Source organism: Cetorhinus maximus, chromosome 8 (genome assembly GCF_964194155.1).
Source record: "Cetorhinus maximus chromosome 8, sCetMax3.hap1.1, whole genome shotgun sequence".
NCBI classification, from domain to species: Eukaryota; Metazoa; Chordata; class Chondrichthyes; order Lamniformes; family Cetorhinidae; genus Cetorhinus; species Cetorhinus maximus.
Window position 1 is genome coordinate 145,859,662 of NC_135886.1, and position 24,173 is coordinate 145,883,834.

General features: G+C 44.2%; 1 protein-coding gene across 2 annotated transcripts in view; it reads right to left on the reverse strand.

The window, feature by feature from the left end:
* Positions 1-803: 803 nt before the first annotated feature.
* The window catches only part of slc9a6a (solute carrier family 9 member A6a), a 64,725-nt gene continuing 41,355 nt past the window's right edge, over positions 804-24,173 (reverse strand). For both annotated transcript variants that reach the window (XM_078547733.1, XM_078547732.1), the window contains exons 11-16: positions 24,000-24,111; positions 18,879-19,032; positions 8,715-8,769; positions 8,109-8,188; positions 4,677-4,782; positions 804-1,865 (exon numbers count right to left, since the gene is read on the reverse strand). In XM_078547733.1, coding sequence (XP_078403859.1) covers positions 1,581-1,865; positions 4,677-4,782; positions 8,109-8,188; positions 8,715-8,769; positions 18,879-19,032; positions 24,000-24,111 — 792 coding nt within the window. In that variant the 3' untranslated portion in view covers positions 804-1,580. The remainder of the gene's footprint in view (positions 1,866-4,676; positions 4,783-8,108; positions 8,189-8,714; positions 8,770-18,878; positions 19,033-23,999; positions 24,112-24,173) is intronic.

The following is a 24,173-nucleotide window of genomic DNA, read 5'->3' on the forward strand; positions in this document are numbered from 1 at the left end:
CATCTTCACAATATCGTCAAACTATTTCCAGTTGCAAATGTAAGATACATTTCTAATCTTTTAATCTCAGACCACACAAGTGTCAGGCAATGACCATCTCCAACAAGAGAGAACCCAACCATCGCCCCTTGATATTCAATGGCATTACCTTCACTGAATCCCCCACTATCAACTTCCTGGGGGTTACCATTAACCAGAAACTGAACTGGACGAGCCATATAAACACTGTGGCTATATCAGCAGGTCAGAGGCTAGGAATCCTGTGAGTAGTAACTCATCTCTTGACTCCCCAAAGCCTGTCCACCAGCTACAAGGCACAAGTCAGGAGTGTGATGGAATACTCCCCACTTGCCTGGATGAGTGCAGCTCCCATAACACTCAAGAATCTTGACACCATTCAGGACAAAGCAGCCCGCTTGATTGGTACCCCATCCACAAATATTCACTTCCTCCACCACCAACGCACAGTAGCAGCAGTGTGTACCATCTACAGGATGCACTGCAGGAATTCACCAAGGCTCCTTAGACAGTACCTTCCAAACCCACAACTGCTACCATCTAGAAGGACAAGGGCAGCAGATAGATGGGAATACCACCACCTGGAAGTTCCCCTCCAAGTCACTCACCATCCTGACTTGGAAATATATCGCCGTTCCTTCACTGTCACTGGGTCAAAATCCTGGAACTCCCTCGCTAACAGCACTGTGGGTGTACCTACACCACATGGACTGCAGCGGTTCAAGGATGCAGCTCACCACCACCTTCTCAAGCGCAACTAGGGATGGGCAATAAATGCCGGCCAAACCATCAAAGCCCACATCCCGTGAATGAATAATAAAAAGGCCCAGGCTCTGAGTGCCAGCAATGGGAATGATTAGAGAGTGACTGCATGAATCCTTCAATCAAATGCAAATATCATCCACTCCTGCCCCACTGAAATTAAAACACACAATCTGCCAGGCAACTGCAAAACCTTAGATAGGAACTGGCATCAAGTAAATAATCATCACCAATGTAACAATCAACAAAACAGCATCAAAGCAACAAAAGTTTCTCTTCCATCTGGAAAGGTCCGACTGATTATAAAACCAGACTGGACATGGAGCAGAATGAAACACTGATTCTGACACACTCAACATGACAGGATCTCCAGAGTGATCCAGCTTTAATTCAATGTGATTGAACAGGCTGCCAGAAGCCCTCAGTGTTAACCAAACAAACTATTTCTTTCTAACTGAGCTGTGCAATAAAATTCAAACTATTTCAAAGTCATCGACTAGTCAACAAATTGCCGGATCCATCCTTGTTAATATGATGTGTTGTTAGGAGTGCAGATTGTTTAAAAAGAAAAGGAGCTAAATGGAGACATAGTTTGACATAAATACAATCCATTCATATTTATAAATACATCCTCCTGTCTCTCTGCTCCCCCTGTGATTAACATTTAATCCTTCAAACACCCTGTGCTCAAAGTAGATTAAATAGCAACGTATCCAACTCTTGACATGCAAGGTCATCACCAAGCTGCACAGTCCAGGGGTAGGTGCACAGAGGAAGAACAAAGCCTCTGACTGGACAGCTCACATCAGCTGAGGCCCAGAATTCTCGGTCAGCTTTAGGTTAAGGGCAGGTTCGGTGTTGCCCACTGGGAGGACCAGCCTGGTCCCTCGAATTACCAGTTCACGCTCTCCCAAAGCCAGCTCCTGTTCATGGGCATCTTCCAGGTTATGGATGAGGTTCCTGTGATCGGAGGTGCTAGTGTTGCTGGAATCAGCAGTGGTCAGGGTGGAGTCTCCATACGTCAAACTGATGTCCCCATCATTCAGAATCAAGTCAGAATCATCATCCTTCAGCTGCTCCTGGTTCTGAGAAGGAGAAACAATTAGTCCAACATGACCGACATAAATATACAAAATATACACACACACGTAAATGTACAAAATATACACACACACACAGAAAAATATACAAAATATACACACACAAAAATATACAAAATATACACACACGTAAATACACAATATATCTGGGACATTGGGACTGTTTCTGGGGGCTGTGGGACCTGTACAAGGCGGACGGGTTGTATCTGAACTGGAATGGGACCAACATCCTTGCGGGGAGGTTTGCTAGTGCTGTTGGGGAGGGTTTAAACTAACTTGGCAGGGGGCTTTTAATAAGATCAGATATAATTTGGCCAGAGTGGATTGGGAGCAGCTACTTTTAGGTAAATCTACGTCAGAGCAGTGGGTCTCATTCAAGAAGGAAATAGGGAGAGTACAGAGCCAACATATTCCAGTAAAGACAAAGGGTGGGACCAACAAATCCAGGGAACCCTGGATGTCGAGGGATATACAGGATTGGATAAAGAGAAAAAGGGAGGCTTATGGCAGATACCAAGGGCTCAAAACAGCGGAAGCCCTAGAGGAGTGTAGAATGTGTAGGGGGGAACTTAAAAAGGAAATTAGGAGAGCAAAAAGGGGGCATGAGGAAACATTGGCAGGTAAAATAAAGGAAAATCCAAAGTTATTTTACAAGTGCATTAAGAGTAAGAGGATAACTAGGGAAAGAGCAGGGCCCCATTAAGGACCATAGTGGTAATTTGTATGTGGAGCCGGAAGACGTAGGTAGGGTTCTAAATGAATACTTTGTGTCGGTGTTCACAAGTGAGAGGGACGATGTGGGTATGGAAATCAGGCAGAAGGACTGTGATATAATTAAAGAAATTAGCATAGAAGGGGAGGAGGTTCTAAGTGGTCTGGCAGGCTTGAAAGTAGATAAATCTCCAGGCCCGGATGAAATGTATCCCAGGCTGTTGAGTGAGGCAAGGGAGGAGATAGCAGGGGCGCTGGCAATAATTTTCAATACCTCTCTAGCCACAGGAGAGGTGCCAGAGGACTGGCGGACAGCCAATGTGGTAGCGTTATTCAAGAAGGGAGGAAGGGATAAACCAGGAAACTACAGGCCAGTCAGTCTAACCTCAGTCATGGGGAAACTATTGGAAGCAATTCTGAAGGACAGAATTAATCTACACTTGGAGAGGCAGGGATTAATCAAGGACAGTCAGCATGGTTTTGTTAAGGGGAGGTCATGTCTGACCAATTTGATTGAATTTTTCAAAGAGGTGACCAGGTGTGTCGATGAGGGCAATGCATTTGACTTGGACTTCAGCAAGGCTTTTGATAAGGTCCCACATGAGAGACTGATAACGAAGGTAAGAGCCCATGCGATCCAAGGCAATTTGGCAAATTGGATCCAGAATTGGCTGAGTGGCAGGAAGCAGAGGGTGATGGTCGAGGGGTGTTTTTGTGACTGGATGCCTGTGTCCAGTGGGGTTCCACAGGGATCGGTGTTGGGTCCCTTGCTGTTTGTGGTATATATAAACGATTTAGACTTGAATGTAAGAGGGTTGATCAGTAAGCTCGCGGATGACACGAAAATTGGTGGGGTGATAAATAGTGAGGAGGATAGCCTTAGGTTACAGGAGGATATTGACGGGCTGGTCAGATGGGCTGATCAGTGGTAAATGGAATTTAATCCGGAAAAGTGTGAGGTGATGCACTGGGGTAGGACAAACAAGGCATGGGAATACACGATAAATGGTAGGACCCTGGGAAGTACCCAGGGTCAGAGGGACCTTGGTGTGCATGCCCACCGGTCCCTTAAGGTAGCGGGACAGGTAGATAAGTTGGTTAAGAAGGCATATGGGATACTTGCCTTTATTAGCCAAGGCATAGAATATCAGAACACAGAGGATTATGCTGGAACTGTATAAAATGCTGGTTAGACCACAGCTAGAGTATTGCGTGCAGTTCTGGAATCCACATTATAGGAAGGATGTGATTGTACTAGACAGAGTGCAGAGGAGATTTACCAGGATGTTGCCTGGGCTGGAGAGTTTTAGTTATGAGGAGAGATTGGACAAACTGGGGTTATTTTCCTTGGAGCAGAGGAGATTGAAGACATGATTGAAGTGTATAAAATTATGAGGGGCATAGATAGGGTAGACAGGAAGGAACTTTTCCCCTTAGTGGAGGGATCAATAACCAGGGGGCATAGATTTAAGGTAAGGGGCAGGAGGTTTAGAGGGGATGCGAGGAAGAATTTTTTCACCCAGAGGGTGGTGGGAATCTGGAACTCACTGCCTGAAAGGGTGGTAGAGGCAGAAACCCTCATAACATTTAAGAAGTATTTGGATGTGCACTTGCAATGCAATGGCACACAAGGCTATGGACCTAGTGCTGGAAAATGGGATTAGAATAGTTAGGTACTTGTTTGACTGGCGCAGACTCGATGGGCCGAAGGGCCTTCTTCTGTGCTGTAGACCTCTATGACTCTATACACACATAAATATACAAAACATACACACACATGTATAAATGTACCCAGAGAGTACATACACCCAGCCAGCTACCAGCCACATATAACCCACTGGGCAGTGTCAGTGTCACCTAGGGCAGGTATCGATGGGTTGTCAACTCTCTCAGTGAACACAAAAGCTGGAATTTGGAAGAAATAAACCAATGAGACACCTTCCTGGGCTCCTCCCTGCAGGTATGGTTGATGGAACTTCTCATAGTGAGCACAGCAAGACACAAACTGGAGCTCAGTGCAGCTTCCCAAAACTTCCAGCCAACGCGAGCGGAGAGGTTTGTAGATAAGGTTTATGGTGTTCTCACCTCGTAAGCCAATGGGCTGGTCAGGAACCTAGCGATTGGTCCACAACACCCAGGTAATGTGGTGCTGAGAGGAGGGCCACTGTGCGTTAAAATCGGCTTCAAATAACTGGTTAACTCTGGTGAAGGAAAACAGTTTCACTAACTGGCTGGAGGGAGAGAAAACTGCAGAGTGGAAATATCAGAAGCTGTTTTAGTGATTCCCTCAGCCTTCCCCATATCAGAGGAGAGATGAGGAATATTTCTTATAAAAAGTGAGTTGTTGAGATCTGGATTTCACTCCCTGAAAAGGCAGCACAAACAAATTCAATAACAACGTTCAAAAAGGGAATTGGATAAACAGAATCAGAGAATAGTTACAGCACAGGGGGAGGCCATTCAGCCTGTGATGTCTGTGCAGACACCCAGCAAGAGAAACTCGCTGAGTGCCACTCCCACTCCCCCAGCCTCTCCCCGTAACCCTGCACAATTTCTCTCTGCAGATATTAATCCAATTCCCTTCTGAATGTCTCAAATGGAACCTGCCTCCACCTCACTCTCAGGCAACACATTCCAGACCCTAACCACTCGTTGCATTAAAAGGTTTTTCATGTTTCCACTGCTTCTTTTGCCAATCACCTTAAATCTGTACCCTCTGGTTCTCGGTCCTTCCACCATTAGGAACAGTTTCTCCCCATCTATTCCATCCAGACCCCTCATGATTTCGAACACCTCTATCAACCTTCTCTTCTCCAAGGAGAACAGTCCCAACTTCCCAAATCTATGTAACTGAAGTTCCTCATTCTGAACCATCCTCTGAATCTTTTCTGTACTCTGTCCAATGCCTTCACATCCTTCCTAAAGTACAGGGCCCATAAATGGACGTAATACTCAAGTTGAGGCTGATCCAGTATTTTATACAGGTTTAAACATAACCTCCTTGTTCTTGTACTCTATGCCCCTATTAATAAAGCCTAGGGTGCCGTATGCTTTATTAATCACTCTCTCAACCTGTTGTGAGAATAGATGTTAGTTCTCATATATTTCGGGGAATATTGTGTTATTCTGTAAAGGCAGCTGGGTGTGTGTGTGTGTGTGTGTGTGTATATATGATTTCATTAAGCTGGGTAAGAGTTTGACAGGAGTCAGATTGTTTGGGGGTTTGGAAACATAAAAAGGATGGAGGTGTTAAGTTTGAGGTACAAGTGAATAGGTTAGATCTGATATTTGCATTTTTAAATAAGTTGAGCGTTTGTTTGAATATCAAAGGGTAGTCAGAGGCATCAAGAAACATGTTTGCATTTTGCAGGAGTTCCATAGGTAAATAGTAGTAGGGATATTATATTTTATTGACCCAAGAGCAAAGACAAGATAGAGACAGAAAAGATTTTATATTTGGAAGGATTTGAGTTTCAAGGAGGTGTGAGAACAATGGAACCAGAGATGAAAAAGAAAAAAGGTATATTACAGTTAGTGGGGATAGCTGGAGTAGCTGTTAAGCTGGAGCTATAGAGATAGCTGGAGCTCTGGGCTGGGAGAGCTTTCTACCTGCAGCGCCATTGCAGCCTGGCCAACCTGTTGTTTAGGTGTTGGTTGAGGGATAAATATTGCCTCAGGCAATTACACCCAGCAAAGCAGAACACTGCACTGAGTCCACACAGATACAAACCCTTCAGTCCAACTGAGCTGTCAGTACTTACCCTCCATGTGGGCAAATACTAATTACATTTTCCTGCCCTCTTCCCATATCCTTTCCTTCATTCATCAATCTCATCTAATTCGAATGTTGACACCAATTATGTCTTAACCAACAGCTTCATGACTCTCTCTGTGAAGACATCTCTCACATTCCCTGTTCAGAATCTGTCTCTCTGGTTTCTTTACCCACAATGTTGGTTTCCATCTACCCTGTCCCATCCTTTCATAACTTTGAATACCTTCTGTTCAACCGCCCTGTAATCTGCATTGTTCAAATAAAAAAAGAATTTTATCAAGTCTTTCTTTGTATTTCAGACAGACTGAGAGGGGCTGAATGGCCTCCCTCTGAGGGTTACCAATGCTCCCAGATCCTTTGAGTTGTCAGGAACTAATGATTAATCTCCCATTGTGAGAAATCAGAGAGAGAACCAGAAAACAACTCGAGAAATGGGATAAAGACTGCTGACCAACAGCCAATCAGGTAACATGTCCAATCTCTTTCCAATTGGCTCTGGGCCTTGAGGATTGACATGTTGGAAGACCAATGGCACGAGTGTAGGGGGTGGGATTGTTGGAAACCATGTGTCCATTGTCTGCCCTGCAGCTCCCCCTGCTGGACTGTCCAACACATTACAACCATGAGTCACCATAGCTCAGCTCCTGGTCTGGACACGATCAAAACCTTTTGTTCACATGCCCTTCATTCCAATCCAATGAGCGAGAGGGGAGAAAAGACTCCCACTTGGCAATTTAAGGGCTGCTGGGAAGATCGGGCAGAGCATTAGCACCAACAGTCAGTGAAGGAGAGAGGCAGATAAACCAATGAGCTTATCCTGGTCCAGTAACATTACCTCCACCCCAGAACTGGCCATTTACTCCACCCCAGAACTGGCCTGCGCCTTACCTAATGTCAAATGGGTTATAGAAAACTTGTCATGAAATCAGTAAGAGTTCTGGGAGGCAATCAGCCTGTGGATATGTTCCTACCGGCGAGTGTACTTTGACCAGAGTTCAGACTGTGTCCACTAAAATCTATAAATTGACCTGTTACTTTTAACAAAGCTTTAATCTGCTGTACCTGGGTTTTACAGGGGTGCTGTCTGGGATGTGAGACCTGTCCGTGCCTACACTCTCTGAAGCTTAGAAAACTGAGGGGTGATCTCATTGAAATGTATAGAATTCTGAAGAGGGTTTAACAGGGTCGATGCTCAGAGGAGGTTCCCCTTGGCTGGAGGGTCTAGAACTCGGGGTCAAAGTTTCAGAATAAGGGGTCAGTGATTTTGAACCGAGACGAGGAGGAATTTCTTCACTCTCAGGGTGGTGAATTTTTGGAATTCTGTACCTCAGAACTTGTGGAAGCCCAGACATTAAGTATGTTCAAGACAGAGATTGGTGAGATTGAGGGCTTTGGGGAAAGTCTGGGGGGATGTAAATGAGGTTGATCAGCCATAATCTTACTAAATGATGGAGCAAGCTTAAAGGGGCCTTTCTCCTGCTCCTATTTATGTTCTTATGTTTTAGAAGGTGGCTTTAGAGGGCCTGGATATCAGTGGGTCCAGCAACAGTGTCGCAAGTCAAAAATCAGTCTCCATTTAACGTTGAAACTAGTGAAAAGACAGGGACAGGCTGAACAGTCAGATATGACAATAATCACTGGGCAGAGCCATTAATTCACTGATCTTGTTGGAAGGTCCACAATGGAAACTTCATCCCTACAGCTACAGTTATACTTGGAGCAGGCAGTACAGTGAAGGATACTTGTGATCGAATGTATACCACAGCCGGAAAAGCCAGGCACTCTCAGCTTTTGTGTTCCTCTGCTCTCCTTCAGGGACATCCTAAGGCAATAGAAAAGGGGGAGAGTTTGAATCCTCAATAACACACACACATTCCCACAAACCTTTCGCACTCCCATTCCTCCCGACACTAGCCAATGAAAAAACGCTTAACATTCTGAGGCAGACAGTAAGGGTTTTGTGTGCCCCCACTGGGTCGCATCATCACATGTTCAGGCATTACTTTCACTTGGAAAATGTGTTAAAAGTTTGTTTTTCCCTCAGACAGAATCAGGTGGAGTCAGGAATATTCTCCGACGCTGACTGAGAAACATTTCAAAATACTTCCATAGAATATGCCCAGGGCTATGGGAACGAGCAGGAGAGTGCCGCTAATTGGATAGACAGGCAGAGGCACAATGGGCTGAATGGCCTCTTTCTGTGCTGTATGGTCCAATGATTTGAATGTTATTTCTTTCCCACATGAAAAATAACAGGTTTAAGTGAAAAACAAACTCTGCTACAAGATCTCCTCAAACTCCAACATTATGAAGAATCCATTAGCCATTATTTTAGCAGCCACGTTTACCTGTTGTGAATGATCAATATTTGCAGACTGATCTTGGTCAGGATCAACACCCACTCTGAAAGCAAGATTCAAAAATACATTTACTTCAAATGTTACAAACCTCAACATCTTTCACAAAACACAGAGAAAAAGAGTGAGACAGACTGTTATCCCTCACGGATGTTTAATAACGCACAGCTGCAGCTTTACTAAAATCCTTCAATCTTGGCTCACAAACCAGTTATACCAGCACTCCCTCAGTACTGACCCTCCGACAGTGCAGCACTCCCTCAGTACTGACCCACTGACAGTGCAGCACTCCCTCAGTACTGACCCACTGACAGTGCAGCACTCCCTCAGTACTGACCCTCCGACAGTGCAGCACTCCCTCAGTACTGACCCTCCGACAGTGCAGCACTCCCTCAGTACTGACCCACTGACAGTGCAGCACTCCCTCAGTACTGACCCTCCGACAGTGCAGCACTCCCTCAGTACTGACCCACTGACAGTGCAGAACTCCCAGTACTGACCCTCCGACAGTGCAGCACTCCTTCAGTACTGACCCACTGACAGTGCAGCACTCCCTCAGTACTGACCCTGACAGTGCAGCACTCCCTCAGTACTGACCCACTAACAGTGCAGCACTCCCTCAGTACTGACCCTCTGACAGTGCAGCACTCCCTCAGTACTGATCCTCTGACAGTGCAGCACTCCCTCAGTACTGACCCTTCGACAGTGCAGCACTCCCTGAGTACTGACCCACTAACAGTGCAGCACTCCCTCAGTACTGACCCACTAACAGTGCAGCATTCCCTCAGTACTGATCCTCTGACAGTGCAGCACTCCCTCAGTAGTGACCCTCTGACAGTGCAGCAATCCCTCAGTACTACACTCACTTAACCTATGTCTCTTTGCAGACTCCTTCTGTCATCTTCACAACTTAGTCTCCTACTTAACTTTGTGTCAACAGCAAACTTTACAACCAGACAATTGGCCCCTTCATCCAAGTCATTGATATAAATTATAAATAGTTGAAGCCCAGCACTGAGGCACTCATCACATCTTGCCAACCTGAAAATGTCCCATTTATGTCTACTTTCTGTTTCCTGTTAACTAGCCAATCCTCCGTCCATGTTAATATTTTACCCCCTACATCATGAGCTCTTATTTGCGTAGTAACTTTTGATGTGGTACCTTGTCAAATGCCTTCTGGAAATCTAAGTATAGCACATCCTCAGGTTCCCCTTTAACCATGTTGCTTGTTACCTCCTCAAAGAAATCCAATAAATTAGTCAAACTAGAATTCCCATTCACAAAACCCTGTTGACTCTGCCTGTTTGCACTGAGATTTTCTAAGTGCCCCACTTTAACCTCCTTAATAATAGATTCTAGCATTTTCCCTACAACAGATGTTCAGCTAACTGGCCTGTAGTTTCCTGCTTTCTGTTTCTTTCCTTTCCTGAATAGAGGAGTCACATCTGCTATTTTCCAATCTGATGGGACCTTTCGAGAATCGAGGGAATTTTGAAAAACTTGTGGTTTACTAGATTGATACCTGGAATGAGTGGGTTGTCTTTTGAGGAAAGGTTAGACAGACTGGGCTTGTTTCCACTGGAGTTTAGAAGAGTGAGGGGTGATTTGAACAATGGACCACCTTCAAAGAAAAAGTGTTGCAGCCAGTGTCAAGGTACATTCCCTTGAAGGGGAAATGGGGCAAATAAATCCAGAGTGCCCTGGATAACGAGAGAGAAAGAGGTGAAGATGAAAATGAAGAAGTGCGCGTGGAACAGATGTCAGGCTGAATATAGAAGGACCAGAGGGGAAGTGAAAAAATTAGTAAGAAAAGCAAGGAAGAGAGCATGAAAAGAAACAGGCAGCGAACATGAAAGGGAATCCCAAGGTCTTCATTAAGCATGTAAATAATAAAAGGATAGTAAAAGAAAGAGTAGGGCCAATTTGAGGTAAAAAAGGGGACTTGCATATGGAGACAGGAGAAATAGTGGAGGTATTAAATGAGTATTTTGCAATTGTCTTTACAAAGGAAGAACTTGCTACCCAGGCCAAGGTGAGAGAGGAGGTAACTGGTACACTAGAAGAATTTACAATTGAGAGGAAGGTGGTGTTGGAAAGGCTATCTTGACTTAAAATAGATAAGGTACCAGGACCGGATGAGATGCATCCAGGGGTGCTGAGGGAAGTGAGAGTGGAAATTGCAGAGGCACAAGTGATAATCTTCCATGAAAACAAAAAGCTAAAAGCTACTGCGGATGCTGGAAATCCAAAACAAAACAAAAACAGAATTACCTGGAAAAACTCAGCAAGTCTGGCAGCATCTCCGCCGATGCTGCCAGACTTGCTGAGTTTTTCCAGGTAATTCTGATAATCTTCCAGTCTTCCTTAGATATTGGGGAGGTGCCAGAGGACTGGAGAATTGTGAATGTTACACCTCTGTTCAAAAAGGTGTGCAAGGATAAAGCCGACAACTACAGACCAGTCAGTTTGACCTCAGTGGCAGGGAAATTTCTGGAAACTATAGTATGGGATAAAATCAATAATCACTTAGACAAGTGCAGGATAATTAAGGAAAGCCAGCATGGATTCACTAAGGGAAAATCAAATTTAACTAATTTGCTGAAGTTTTTTGAGGTGGTAACAGAGAAGGTTGATAAGGGCAACGCTGTTGATGTGGTGTATATGGATTTTCAAAAGGCATTTGATACAGTGCCACACAATGGACTTGAGAGCAGAATTCTAGGTCATGGGCTAAAAGGGAAAGTAGGCACTTTGATAAGAAACTGGCTGAGTGACAGGAAACAGAGAGTAGTGATAAATGGTTGTTTTTCAGATTGGAGGAAGGTTTGTAGTGGAGTTCCCCAGGGGTCAGTATTGGGACCCTTGCTCTTCCTGATATATATTAATAACCTAAACTGTGGTGTCCAGGGCATAATTTCAAAATTTGCAGATGATACTAATATTTGAAACACTGTCAACTGTGATGGGGATAGTCTTGAACTTCAAAAGGCCATAGACATGTTGGTGGATTGGGCAGACAAGTGGCAGATGAAGTTCAATGTAGAGAAGTGTGAGGTGATTCGTTTTGGCAGGAAGAATGTGGAGAGACAGTATAAAATAAAGGGAGAAACTCTAAAGGAGGTGCAGGAACAGAGGGACCTCGGTGTATACATACATAGGTCATTGAAGATGGTACAGCATGTTGAGAGAGCAGGTAATCAAGCATATAGTATCTTAGGCTTTATTAATTGGGGCATTGTGTGCGAGAGTAAGGAGTTCATGTTGAACTTGTATAAGACACTAGTTAGGCCTCATCTGGAGTACTGTGTCCAATTCTGGGCATCATACTTGAAGAAGGATGTGAAGACATTGGAGAGAGTACAGAGGGGATTCACAAGAATGATTCCAGGGATGAAGAACTGTAGCTATGAGGATAGATTGGAGAGGTTGGGACTCTTTTCCTTGGAGAAAAGAAGGCTGAGAGGAGACTCTATAGAGGTATTCAAGGTCCTGAGGGTTATGGACAGGATAAATAGTGAGAAATTGTTCCCACTCAGGAGAACATCAAGAACTAGAGGGCACAGATTCAAAATAATTGGCAATAGGTGTAAATGTGATGTGAGGAAAGTTTTTTCACCCAGAGGGTGGTTGGAGTCTGGAACAAACTTCCTGAGAGGGTGGTAGAGGCAGGTTCGATCGAGGTATTCAAAAGAGAATTGGATTGCTACCTGAAAAGAGAGAATGTGCAAGATTACGGGGATAAGGCAGGGGAGTGGGACTAGGTGTGTTGCGCTTTCAGAGAGACAGTGCAGACTCGATGGGCCGAATGGCCTCCTCCTGCACTGTAAAGGTTCTGTGAGGACCTGGCGCCTTGTCAGCTTTTAGTTCTAATAATTTTCTCACTACCTTTTCCCTGATGATTGTAATTGTTTTAATTTCCTCCCTCCCTTCACCTCTTGATCCACAATTATTTACTTGTATCCTCTACAGTGAAGACGGACACAAAATATCTGTTCAATTCATCTATTTCTTTATTTTCCAATATTAATTTCCCATTCTCACTCTCTTGAGGATCAATGCTCACCTTATCTACTCTTTTCCTTTTTAAATACCTTTAGAAACTCTTACTGTTTTTATATTTCTAGTTAGCTTTCTCCTGTACTCTAATCTCTCCCTCATTATTATTCTTTCAGCTATTATTTGCTGTTCTTTATATTCTGCCCAATCTTCTGACCTGTCACTCATCTTTGCAGAATTATACCTTTTTTCTTTCAATTTGATACTATCTTTAACTTCTTTAGTTATCCACGGATGGTGTGTCCTTCCATTAGAGTCTTTCTTTCTCACTGGAATGTATCTTCTCTGAGTATTCTGAAATATCTCCTTAAACGTCTGCCACTGCGTCGCTACTGACCCATCCCTTACCCTGAGTTCCTAGATCACTTTAGCCAGCTCTGTCTTCATGCCCTCATAACTGCCCTTATTTAAGTTTAAGACATTAGTCTTAGATCTACTTTTCTCCCCCTCAAACAGAATATGAAATTCAATCATATTATGATCATTGCTACCAAGAGGTGCCTTCGCTATGAGGTCATTAATTAATCCTGTCTGATTGCACATTACCAGATCTAGTATAGCCGGCTCTCTGGTTGGTGTTAGAATGTGCTGCTCTAAGAAACTGTCCTGAAAACATTCTATGAACTCATCATCAAGGCTACCTTTGCCAATCTGATTTGTCCAATCTATATGTAGATTAAAATCACCCATGATTATCGCTGTACCTTTCTCACAAGCCCCAATTATTTCTTCCTGTATACCCCATCCTACAGTGTGGTTACTGATAAGGGGCCTGTTAACCACTCCCACATGTGACTTCTTACCTTTACTATTTCTGATCTCTACCAAACTGATTCTACATCTTGATCTCCAAACTTGGGTAATTTCTCTCGATTGTACCAATGTCATCCTTAATTAACGAAGCTACCCCTCCACCATTTCCTAGCTCCCTGTCCTTCCTAAATGTTGTGTACCCTTGAATATTCAGGTCCCAGTCTCTGTCATCCTGCAGCCATGTCTCTATAATGGCTATCAGATTTTACATATTTATTTCTATTTGTATTGTCAATTCAACAGTTCTGTTTTGAATGTGACGTGCATTTATATACAGAGCCTTTAGATCTGTCTTTTTACTATTTTTGTAATTTCTAGCTTACCTGCTGGTGCACTCTTATGTGTGTACACTCTGTCCCTTCCCGCCAGGCTCTGATCATTATTTTCCTTATTCATATCTTGCTCTCTTACCTGTTCTTCTCTATCTAATTTACCACATCTTCCCAAACTTGACCCCTCACCCCCGCTATTTAGTTTAAAGCCCTTTCTACCACACTAGTTATACAATTCGCCAGAACACTGGTCCCAACACAGTTCAGGTGAAGAATGTCTCAACAGTACAGCTCCCACTTTCCCCAGTACTGGTGTCAGTGCCTCATGATTCAAAATCTATTTCTCCCCAACCCAATCTTTAAGCCACGCATTTAACTCTCTAATCTTTTTACCCTACACCAATTTGCTCATGGCTCAGATAGTGATCCAGAGATTATTACCTTTGAGGTTCTGCTTTTTAATTTAGCCCCTAGTTGCTCATATTCCCTCAGCAGAGCCTCTTTCCTAGTTCTACCTATGTTGTTGGTACCTACATGGATCACAACCACTGGATCCACCCCCTCCCACTGCAAGTTCCTCTCTAGCCCTGGGCAGATGTCCCAAACCCTGGCACCGTGCAGGGAACACAGCCGCCTGGACTCTCACTCTCAGCTGCAGAAAACTGTATTTATTTATTTATTTATTTTAAATAGGAACAGGAGTAGGCCATTCAGCCCCTCAAGCCTGCTCTGCCATTCAATAAGATCATGACTGATCTGTTCCCATCTAACCCCGATAACCTTTGATTCCCTTGCCTAACAAGAATCTATCTACTGCCTTAAAAACATTCAATGACCCTGTCTCCACCGCCTTCTGAGGCAGAGAATTCCAAAGTCACACAACCCTCAGAGAAAAAATTTCTCCTCATCTCTGTCCTAAAAAGGCAACCCCTAATTTTAAAACACTGCCCCCTAGTTCTGGACTTACCCACAAGAGGAAACATCCTTTCCATGTCCACCTTGTCAAGGCCGTTCAGGATCTTGTATACTTCAATCAAATCACCCCTCACTCCTCTAAACTCCAGTGGAAACAAGCCCAATCTGTCCAACCTTTCCTCATAAGACAACCCACTCGTTCCAGGTATCAATCTAGTAAACCTCCTCTGAACCACCTCCATTTACACCCTTCCTTAAATAAGGAGACCAAAAACTGCACACAGTATTCGAGGTGCGGTCTCACCAATACCCTGTATAACTGAAGCATAACATCCTTACTTTTATGTTCAATCCCTCTCGTGATAAAGGATAGCATTCCATTAGCCTTCTTAATTACTTGCTGTACCTGCATACTAACTTTTTGTGACTCGTGTACTAGAACACCGAGATCCCTTTACACCTCAGAATTATGCAGCCCTTCTCCATTTAAGTAATACTCGACTTTTTAATTCTTCCTGCCAAAGTGAATAACTTCACATTTTCCCACATTATACACCAAGACTGTGTCTATCCCCCTGGCTATACTGTCTCCAAGTACCACTACATTCCTATTAACTCGCTCCGCTTGAATGGCTTCCTGTACCATGGTCAGTTTGTTCATCTACCCTGCAGCCACCACTTTCATCCATAGAGGCTGCAAATACATTGAATCTGTTGGACAACTTCGAAGGTTGAGGCTCCTCCACTTCCACCTTCTAGGTCCCCAGACCTGCCTCACTCGCAGTCACACCCTCCTATCCCTGACCTCTGACCAATTCAGAAAACCTTACTCTAAAGGTGTGACAGTCTCCAGGTACAAAGTATCCAGATAATTTTGCCCTTCTCTAATAAATCGCAGTGTCTGCAGCTCAGCCTCCAGCTCAATGACTCTCGAGCCAAAGCTCCTCAAGCCGCAGACACTTACTGCACATTTGCCCTGGATCAGCCCAGTGTCCAGGAACAACCACATTCTGCAGTTGCAACACATCACCTGCCCTGTCATCTCGATTATGTGTTAATTAATTTATTTTTAGTTAATTTACAATTAATAAGCACTGCAACTCACAATAACCTTTACTACTGCTAGTAAACCTTTCTACACTAATAAAACAACAAGAACAAAGAAGAAAAGTACAGCACAGGAACAGGCCCTTCGGCCCTCCAAGCCTGCGCCGATCATATTGCCTGTCAAACTAAAACATTTTGCACTTCCGGGATCCGTATCCCTCTATTCCCATCCTATTCATGTATTTGTCAAGCTGCCTCTTAAACACCACTATCGTACCTGCTTCCACCACCTCCTCTGGCAGTGAATTCCAGACACTCACTACCCTCTGCGTAAAAAACTTGCCCCGCACATCTCCTCTATAGTTTTCTCCTCTCACCTTAAATCTATGTCCCCTAGTAATTGACTCTTCCACCCTGGGAAAAAGCTTCTGACTATCTACTCTGTCCATGCCACTCATAATTTTGTGAACTTCTATCAAGTCGCCCCTCAATCTCCGTCGCTCTAGTGAGAACAATCCGAGTTTCTCCAACCTCTCCTCATAGCTAATAACCTCCAGACCAGGCAGCATCCTGGTAAACCTCCTCTGCACCCTCTCCAACGCCTCCATATCCTTCTGGTAATGTGGCGACCAGAATTGCACGCAATATTCCAAGCCTAACCAAGGTTCTATACAGCTGCAGCATGACTTCCCAGCTTTTATACTCAATACCCCTGCCAATGAAGGCAAGCATGCCATATGCCTGCCTGACTACCTTATCCACCTGCGTTGCCACTTTCAGTGACCTGTGGACCTGTACACCCAGATCCCTCTGCCCGTCGATGCACTTAAGGGTTCTGCCATTTACCGTATAATTCCTACCTGTATTAGACCTTCCAAAATGCATTACCTCGCATTTGTCCGGATTGAACTCCATCTGCCATTTCTCTGCCCAAGTCTCCAACCGATCTATATCCCGTTGTATCCTTTGACAATCCTCTTCACTATCTGCAACTCCTCCAACCTTAGTGTCATCTGCAAACTTACTAATTAGCCCAGTTACATTTTCCTCCAAATCATTTACGTATACTACAAACAGCAAAGATCCCAGCACTGATCCCTGCGGAACACCATTAGTCACAGCTCCCCATTCAGAAAAGCATCCTTCCACTGCTACCCTCAGTCATCTATGACCAAGCCAATTCTGTATCCATCTTGCCAGCTGACCTCTGATCCCGTGCGACTTTACCTTCTGTACCAGTCTGCCATGAGGGACCTTGTCAAAGGCCTTACTGAAATCCATGTATATAACATCCACTGCCCTTCCATCGTCGATCATCTTTGTCACTTCCTCGAAAAACTCGATCAAGTTAGTGAGACACGACCTCCCCTTCACAAAACCATGCTGCCTCTCACTAATATGCCCATTTGCTTCCAAATGGTAGTAAATCCTGTCATGAAGAATCTTCTCCAATAATTTCCCTACCACTGACATAAGGCTCACCGGCCTGTAATTTCCTGGATTATCCCTGCTACCCTTCTTAAACAATGGAACAACATTGGTCATTCTCCAGTCCTCTGGGACCTCACCCGTAGCCAGTGAGGATACAAAGATTTCTGTCAAGGCCCCAGCAATCTCCTCCCTTGCCTCCCTCAGTAATCTGGGGTAGATCCCATCTGGCCCTGGGGACTTATCCACCTTAATATTCTTCAAGATGCCTAACACCTCTTTTTTGATCTCAACATGATCCAGGCTATGTACACACTCTTCCTTAGACAAATCAACCGCTAAGTCCTTCTCTTTGGTGAATACTGATGAGAAGTATTCATTTAGTATCTCTCCCATTTCTTCCGGCTCCACACACAGATTCCCACCTCTGTCCCTGAGTGGGCCTACCCTTTCCCTGGCTACCCTCTTGCCCTTTACATATGTATAAAAGGCCTTGGGATTTTCCTTAATCCTGGTTGCCAATGACTTTTCATGACCCCTTTTAGCCCTCCTGACTCTTTGCTTAAGTTTCTTCCTACTTTCTTTATATTCTCCACGGGCTTCATCTGTTCCCAGCCTTCTAGCCCTTACGAATGCTTCCCTTTTCTTTTTGACTAATCTCACAATATCCTTCGTTAACCAAGTTTCCTGAAACTTGCCATACTTTTAAATCTAAAACTAAAACCTTTAGTCTTTCCACCCCACCCCCACTAGAGCTGTACTTTGAATATCCTGTTTTCCATTCTTAATTAGCACTTTTCTCAGACAAAGACCACCACCTTCAACACCTCTTTGACCCTTTTGTCTCTGACATCTTTTGATTATCTGCTCACACCACACCCTCAATGTGTCTCTTCCCCCCCACCCACCTTAAACCAATTTATATTTCTCCCTTGTTGAAACTATGCTTCAGTTCTGCCGAAGAGCCATGAGGGCTCAAAACGTTGACTGATTTCTTCTCCGCCGATGCTGCCAGACTTGCTGAGTTTTTCCAGGTAATTCTGTTTTTATTTTGTTTTGCCATACTTATCCTTCATCCTAGCAGGAACATGCCGGTCTTGAATTCTTATCAACTGACGTTTGAAAGCCCCCCACATGTCAGTTGTTGATTTGCCCTCAAACATCCGCCTCCAGTCTAGATTCCTCAGTACCTGCCTAATATTGTTATAATTAGCCTTCCCCCAATTAAGCACCTTAACCCGAGGTAAAACCTTTATAATTAACTAATATGTTGCATGGGCTTTGAAGATAAACGAGCAAAACATTCACAAATCAATCACTTATCTGTTTTTCTGTGATGTCACACTCTGATTTCTCTCAGACTGTGGCCGCTCCTCTCTGGAGCCACAGCCTGAACTGGATTGGGTATCATCAGTAGTATTATCAATAATCCTTTCCTGAGATTTACCATGTGTCAATCAGAGGGTTCAGGTGTTTAGACATTTGTCTTCCACTAAATTATTTAACTCCTCAGCATCTCTCCCGTCCTTTCCTGTGATGTTATCTATTATCAAGTGATTGGACACCATGGTCTTGAGTTTGTACAGCAACTACCTGATGTTGTTTGCATGGGAGATCTCACCTGATTCGAAGCCATGACAACATTTGTGTCGTTCCTCCACCAAAGACCCAGACGGTGAAGAAGACAATTAACAGTGTCGTACTGAACATCATTTGGCGTGCGTAGGTAGCAGTGTCACGAATGGCCAAGGCAAATGCCATGGCCCCTCTCAGGCCTGCAAGACAGAATCATTCATATGTTAGACAGCTTGCATGCTAGGGCAAAGCAGTGATATCTTAAATATAACTCAGTGCATTCAAACACAGCGCATACTGGCTGTGGTAATCGAGTTTAATACCACTGATATTACAACAACAACTTGTATTTACATAGCGCCTTTAATGAAGTAAAACATCCCAAGAAGTGATTCTCAGACAATCTGTCGTCAAGCTACATAGACTGACATTAGGACAGGTGCCCCAAAGCTTGGTCAAAGGGGCAGGTTTTAAGGAAGGTATTAAAGGAGGAGTCAAAGAGCCACTTATGGCACATGAGGAGGCTATTTGGCTCATTGAGTCCATGCCAGAGAGAGGGGTGAAGAGCTTTAGGGAAGGGATTCCAGGTAGCTGAGGGTACAGCCACCAATGGAGGAACAACTGAAATCAGGGATGCTCCAGAGGCCAGAATTAGAGAATTACAAAGATCTCGGAGGGTTGTCATGTCTGGAGGAGGTTAGAGAGATGGGGGCGCTGTAGGGGTTGGAGGTGGTACAGAGATAGTTGTAGGAGCTGGAGGAGGTTACAGAGATAGGGAGGGTTGTAGGAGCTGGAGGAGGTTACAGAGATAGGGAGGGTTGTAGGGGTTGTAGGAGGTTACAGAGATAGGGAGGGTTGTAGAGGCTGAAGAAAGTTACAGAGGTAGAAAGGGTGTGGGAGCTGGAGGAGGTTACAGACATAGGGAAGGGGAGATATAGGAACACGGGTAAGAGTAGGCCATTCAGCCCCTTCGAGCCTGCTCCACCATTTAACTAGATCATGGATGATCTTCTACCGCAATGCCATCCTCCCACACTATCCCCGTAGCCCTTGGTGTCATTGGTATCGTGAAATCTATCAACCTCTGCTTTGGACACACTCAATGACTGAGCCTCCACAGCTCTCTGGGTAGAGAATTCCAAAGCTTCACCACCCTCTCTCTGAAGTAATTCCTCCTCATCCCAGTCCTAAATGGCCTTCCCCTTATTCTGTGACTCTGTCGCCTGGTTCTAGACCCTGCCCCCCATAGCCAGGGGGAACATCCTACCTGTATCTACCCTGTCGAGACTTGTAGAATTTTACACACTTCACTGAAATCAGTTCTCATTCTCCTAAATTATATAGAATACAGGGCCAGTCTCCTCAATCTCTCCTCCGAGGACAATCCCACCATCCCAGGGATGAGTCTGGTTAAGTAAAGAGGCCAAAACTGTACACAATACTGAGGCAGTCCATGTCCAATACCCAGGCTTGGGCTGACAAGTGGCAAGTAACATTCGTGCCACACAAGTGCCAGGCAATGACCATCTCCAACAAGAGAGAATCCAACCATAGCCCCTTGACGTTCAATGGCATTACCATCACTGAATCAATTCCCCACTATCAACATCCCAGGAGTTACCATTGAACAGAAACTGAACTGGACCAGCCATTATATACTGTGGCTACAAGAGCAGGTCAGAGGCTAGGGATCCTGCGGCAAGTAACTCGCCCCCTGACTACCCAAAGCCTGTCCAACATCTACAAGGCACAAGTTAGGAGTGTGATGGAATACTCCCCACTTGCCTGGATGAGTGCAGCTCCCAAAACACTCAAGAAGCTTGACACCATCCAGAACAAAGCAGCCCTGCTTGATCGGCACCACATCCACAAACATTCACTCCCTCCACCACCAACACTCAGTAGCAGCAGTGTGTACCATCTACAGGATACACTGCAGGAATTCACCAAGGCTCCTTAGACAGCACCTTCCAAACCCACGACCACTACCATCTAGAAGGACAAGGGCAGCAGATAGATGGGAACACCGCCACCTGGAAGTTCCCCTCCAACTCACTCACCATCCTGACTTGGAAATATATCGCCGTTCCTTCACTGTCACTGGGTCAAAACCCTGGAACTCCCTCCCTAACAGCACTGTGGGTGTCCCTACACCATATGGACTGCAGCGGTTCAAGAAGGCAGCTCACCACCACCTTCTCAAGGGCAACTAGGGATGGGCAATAAATGCTGGCCCAGCCAGCGAAGCCCAGATTCCATGAAAGAATTTTTTAAAAATATTGCAAGTGCTGTCTCACCGAGGCTCTATACAATCGCAGCAAGACATCTTTACCCCTGTATTTAAAGCCTCTTGCGACAAAGGCCAACACACCATTTGCCTTCCTAATTACTTGCTGAACCTGTACGTTAACTTTCAGTGACTCATGAACAAGGACACCCAGGTCCCTTTGGACATCAGCACTTCCCAACCTCTCCCCATTTAAGAAATACTCTGCATTTCTGCTTTTCCTACCTAAAGTGGATAACTTCACATTTTTCCACATTATATTCCATCTACAATGTTCCTGTCCACTCATTTGGTCTGTCTAAATCCCCTTGAAGGCTCTTTGTATCCTCCTCACAACTCACAATCCCACCTAGTTTTGTGTCATCTGCAAACTTGGAAATATTACATTTGGTTCCCACATTCAAATCATTGATAGAGACTGTGAACAGCTGGGATCCAAGTACCGATCATTGTGGTACCCCACTAGCCACAACCTGAGAATGACTCATTTATTCCTACTCTCTGTTTTCTGTCCATTTACCAATTCTCAATCCATAACCAGTATATTTCCCCCAAATCCCTTGTGCTCTCATTTTGTTTACTAACCTCTCGTGAAGGGTCTTTTCAGAAGCCTCCTGAAAATCCAAATACACCACATCCACTTTATCTATTCTGCTCAAAAACACTCCAACAGGTTTGTCAAACATGATTTCCCTTTCATGGAGGGATTTGAACATGAGGAGGAGAATTTTAAAATGAAGGCCTTGCTGGACCAGGAGTCAGTGTGGTGAGCACAGAGGTGACGAGTGAATGAATATTAAATAAACAGTCGTTTGTCAGCTGAAAGAAGGGACATTCTGTCGAAGCTTTTCATCTTGCACTCATCAGGACAGAATTGGCAAGAATACCAGATTGTAAAGTGAACAACAATTTATCCTGCATGAGAAGAGAGGGCTGATTGGTTGGCAGGTGGTCTCTGATTGGTAGAGGCATCGCCATGGAGAATGCAACAGTTAACTGCCAAGCTTTGTTTAAATTCAAACCAGACAGGTTGACTCTGATTGGCCGAGGCATTGCCGTAGGGAATGAAGCAGAGAATGGCGGTCGCCTCTTTTGTTTAGTTGAAAAAGGTGCAATATGTGTACATGTCCTTTCTGTCTGCAAAGGACAGGGCCCTGTGTATTAATATATGTAGCTTCTAACATGTGTAAGTGAGCCACACTGCGCACCCAACTGATAATCTTAAATTGATTGTCAGTGTAATTCTTAGCACACTCAGGATTACTTAGCAAATGCTGTCCAATTGTGGAACCACATCTAATGTCAAACACTGTTTTAAGCTTTGCGAGCGTGGGCTGGTTGGGTGCAGTCTGTACCTTGCCTGTTGTGAACATCCAAAGGGACAGGCTGTTTGGTACGATCCAGCAGTCTTTGGGATCCCCTCTAGGCTTAGCTCTTGCAAACATCTTGATGGAATGACACCTAACCTCCTACCCCTCACATATTTCTGATATGTAGATGATACATTGTTGTTCCCTTAATAATTTGGTACCCTTGCAGATTGTCCTAATGAGTGCAAGGTGAAAAGCTTTGACAGAAAGGTGTCTTTTTTCAGAACGTTAAATAGTTTGTGAAATTCTGAGTTAAACTAATCAAGCATTTGGTTGAATTCTCCATGGTATTAACCGAAAAACTCCATGTGCACCACCAACACCGAATGTCCAAGAATACACACACGGGCCTGACTGACTAAGGGCACCACTGACAGTGTGGAAATGTTTAGAGAGAATTTAGATCAATGTTTAAGGGAGTGGGTGATTGAGAATGATTTGAGATTGGTTTGACAGACTTCAGTCTGTCCTCAGTGTCAGAGACACACACTCAGGAGTAAAGTGAGAAGTTTCATCTATTGTCAGACCTCACTGCAGCAATGTTGCAACAGTGACCATGTACATTGCTGAGTATGTGTCACAGATACACTTCAAACATCCCTCTTACTGACATGTGGAGAGGAAAGTGGATATGATGACAACAGCTCATCCTCCAGGATGAAAAGATTTCCAAAAAGATTTTTTAAAAATGAGTCTATCTCCCTTGGAGGTTTAGGCAGTGTAGGCTTCAGCTTTAGTGCAGTTTGGGGTGAGGGGGTAATCGGAGTAAGACCTGCAGATAGAAACGCAGTCCACATTTTAAAGTCACACATTCTGTCCGTACTTCTTTATATATTTCCATTATAAATTCCTATTTATGCTGGAAACTTATGTAAACCTGTCACGCTGTAATTACAACCTCCCACATGGCACCTCCATATAATGTGTTTCCACAATGATAGTGTTTTCTGAAAGTTGACAGAGGAATTCACAAGGGAAGAAGTTGACAGGAGTAGAGGGAGCGATAGGTTTTGAATATATTACATCTTGATGTAGTTGAATAATAAAATTCACAGAGTAACAGACGTACCTGCAAACATCATCATCCTCATATACAGACGTACCTGCAAACATCATCCTCATATACAGACATACCTGCAAACATCATCATCCTCATATACAGACGTACCTGCAAACATCATCATCATCATATACAGACGTACCTGCAAACATCATCATCATATACAGACGTACCTGCAAACATCATCATCACCATATACAGACGTACCTGCAAACATCATCATCACCATATACAGACGTACTGCAAACATCATCATCACCATATACAGACGTACTGCAAACATCATCATCTTCATATACAGACATACCTACAAACATCATCATCATCATCATATACAGACGTACCTGCAAACATCATCATCACCATATACAGACGTACTGCAAACATCATCATCACCATATACAGACGTACTGCAAACATCATCATCATCATCATCATATACAGACGTACCTGCAAACATCATCATGTGCTGCAGGTTGGAGCCAATCTTTTTTCTCCGGCCCAGGTTCAGGAGGAAAGAAAGTGGGTAAATATTAGCAGCTCTCCCAAGGAACACAGCGAGCTAGTTAATGGATTAAGGAATGAACAGCTGGAATTACGATGCAGCAAGAAATCACAACCTCC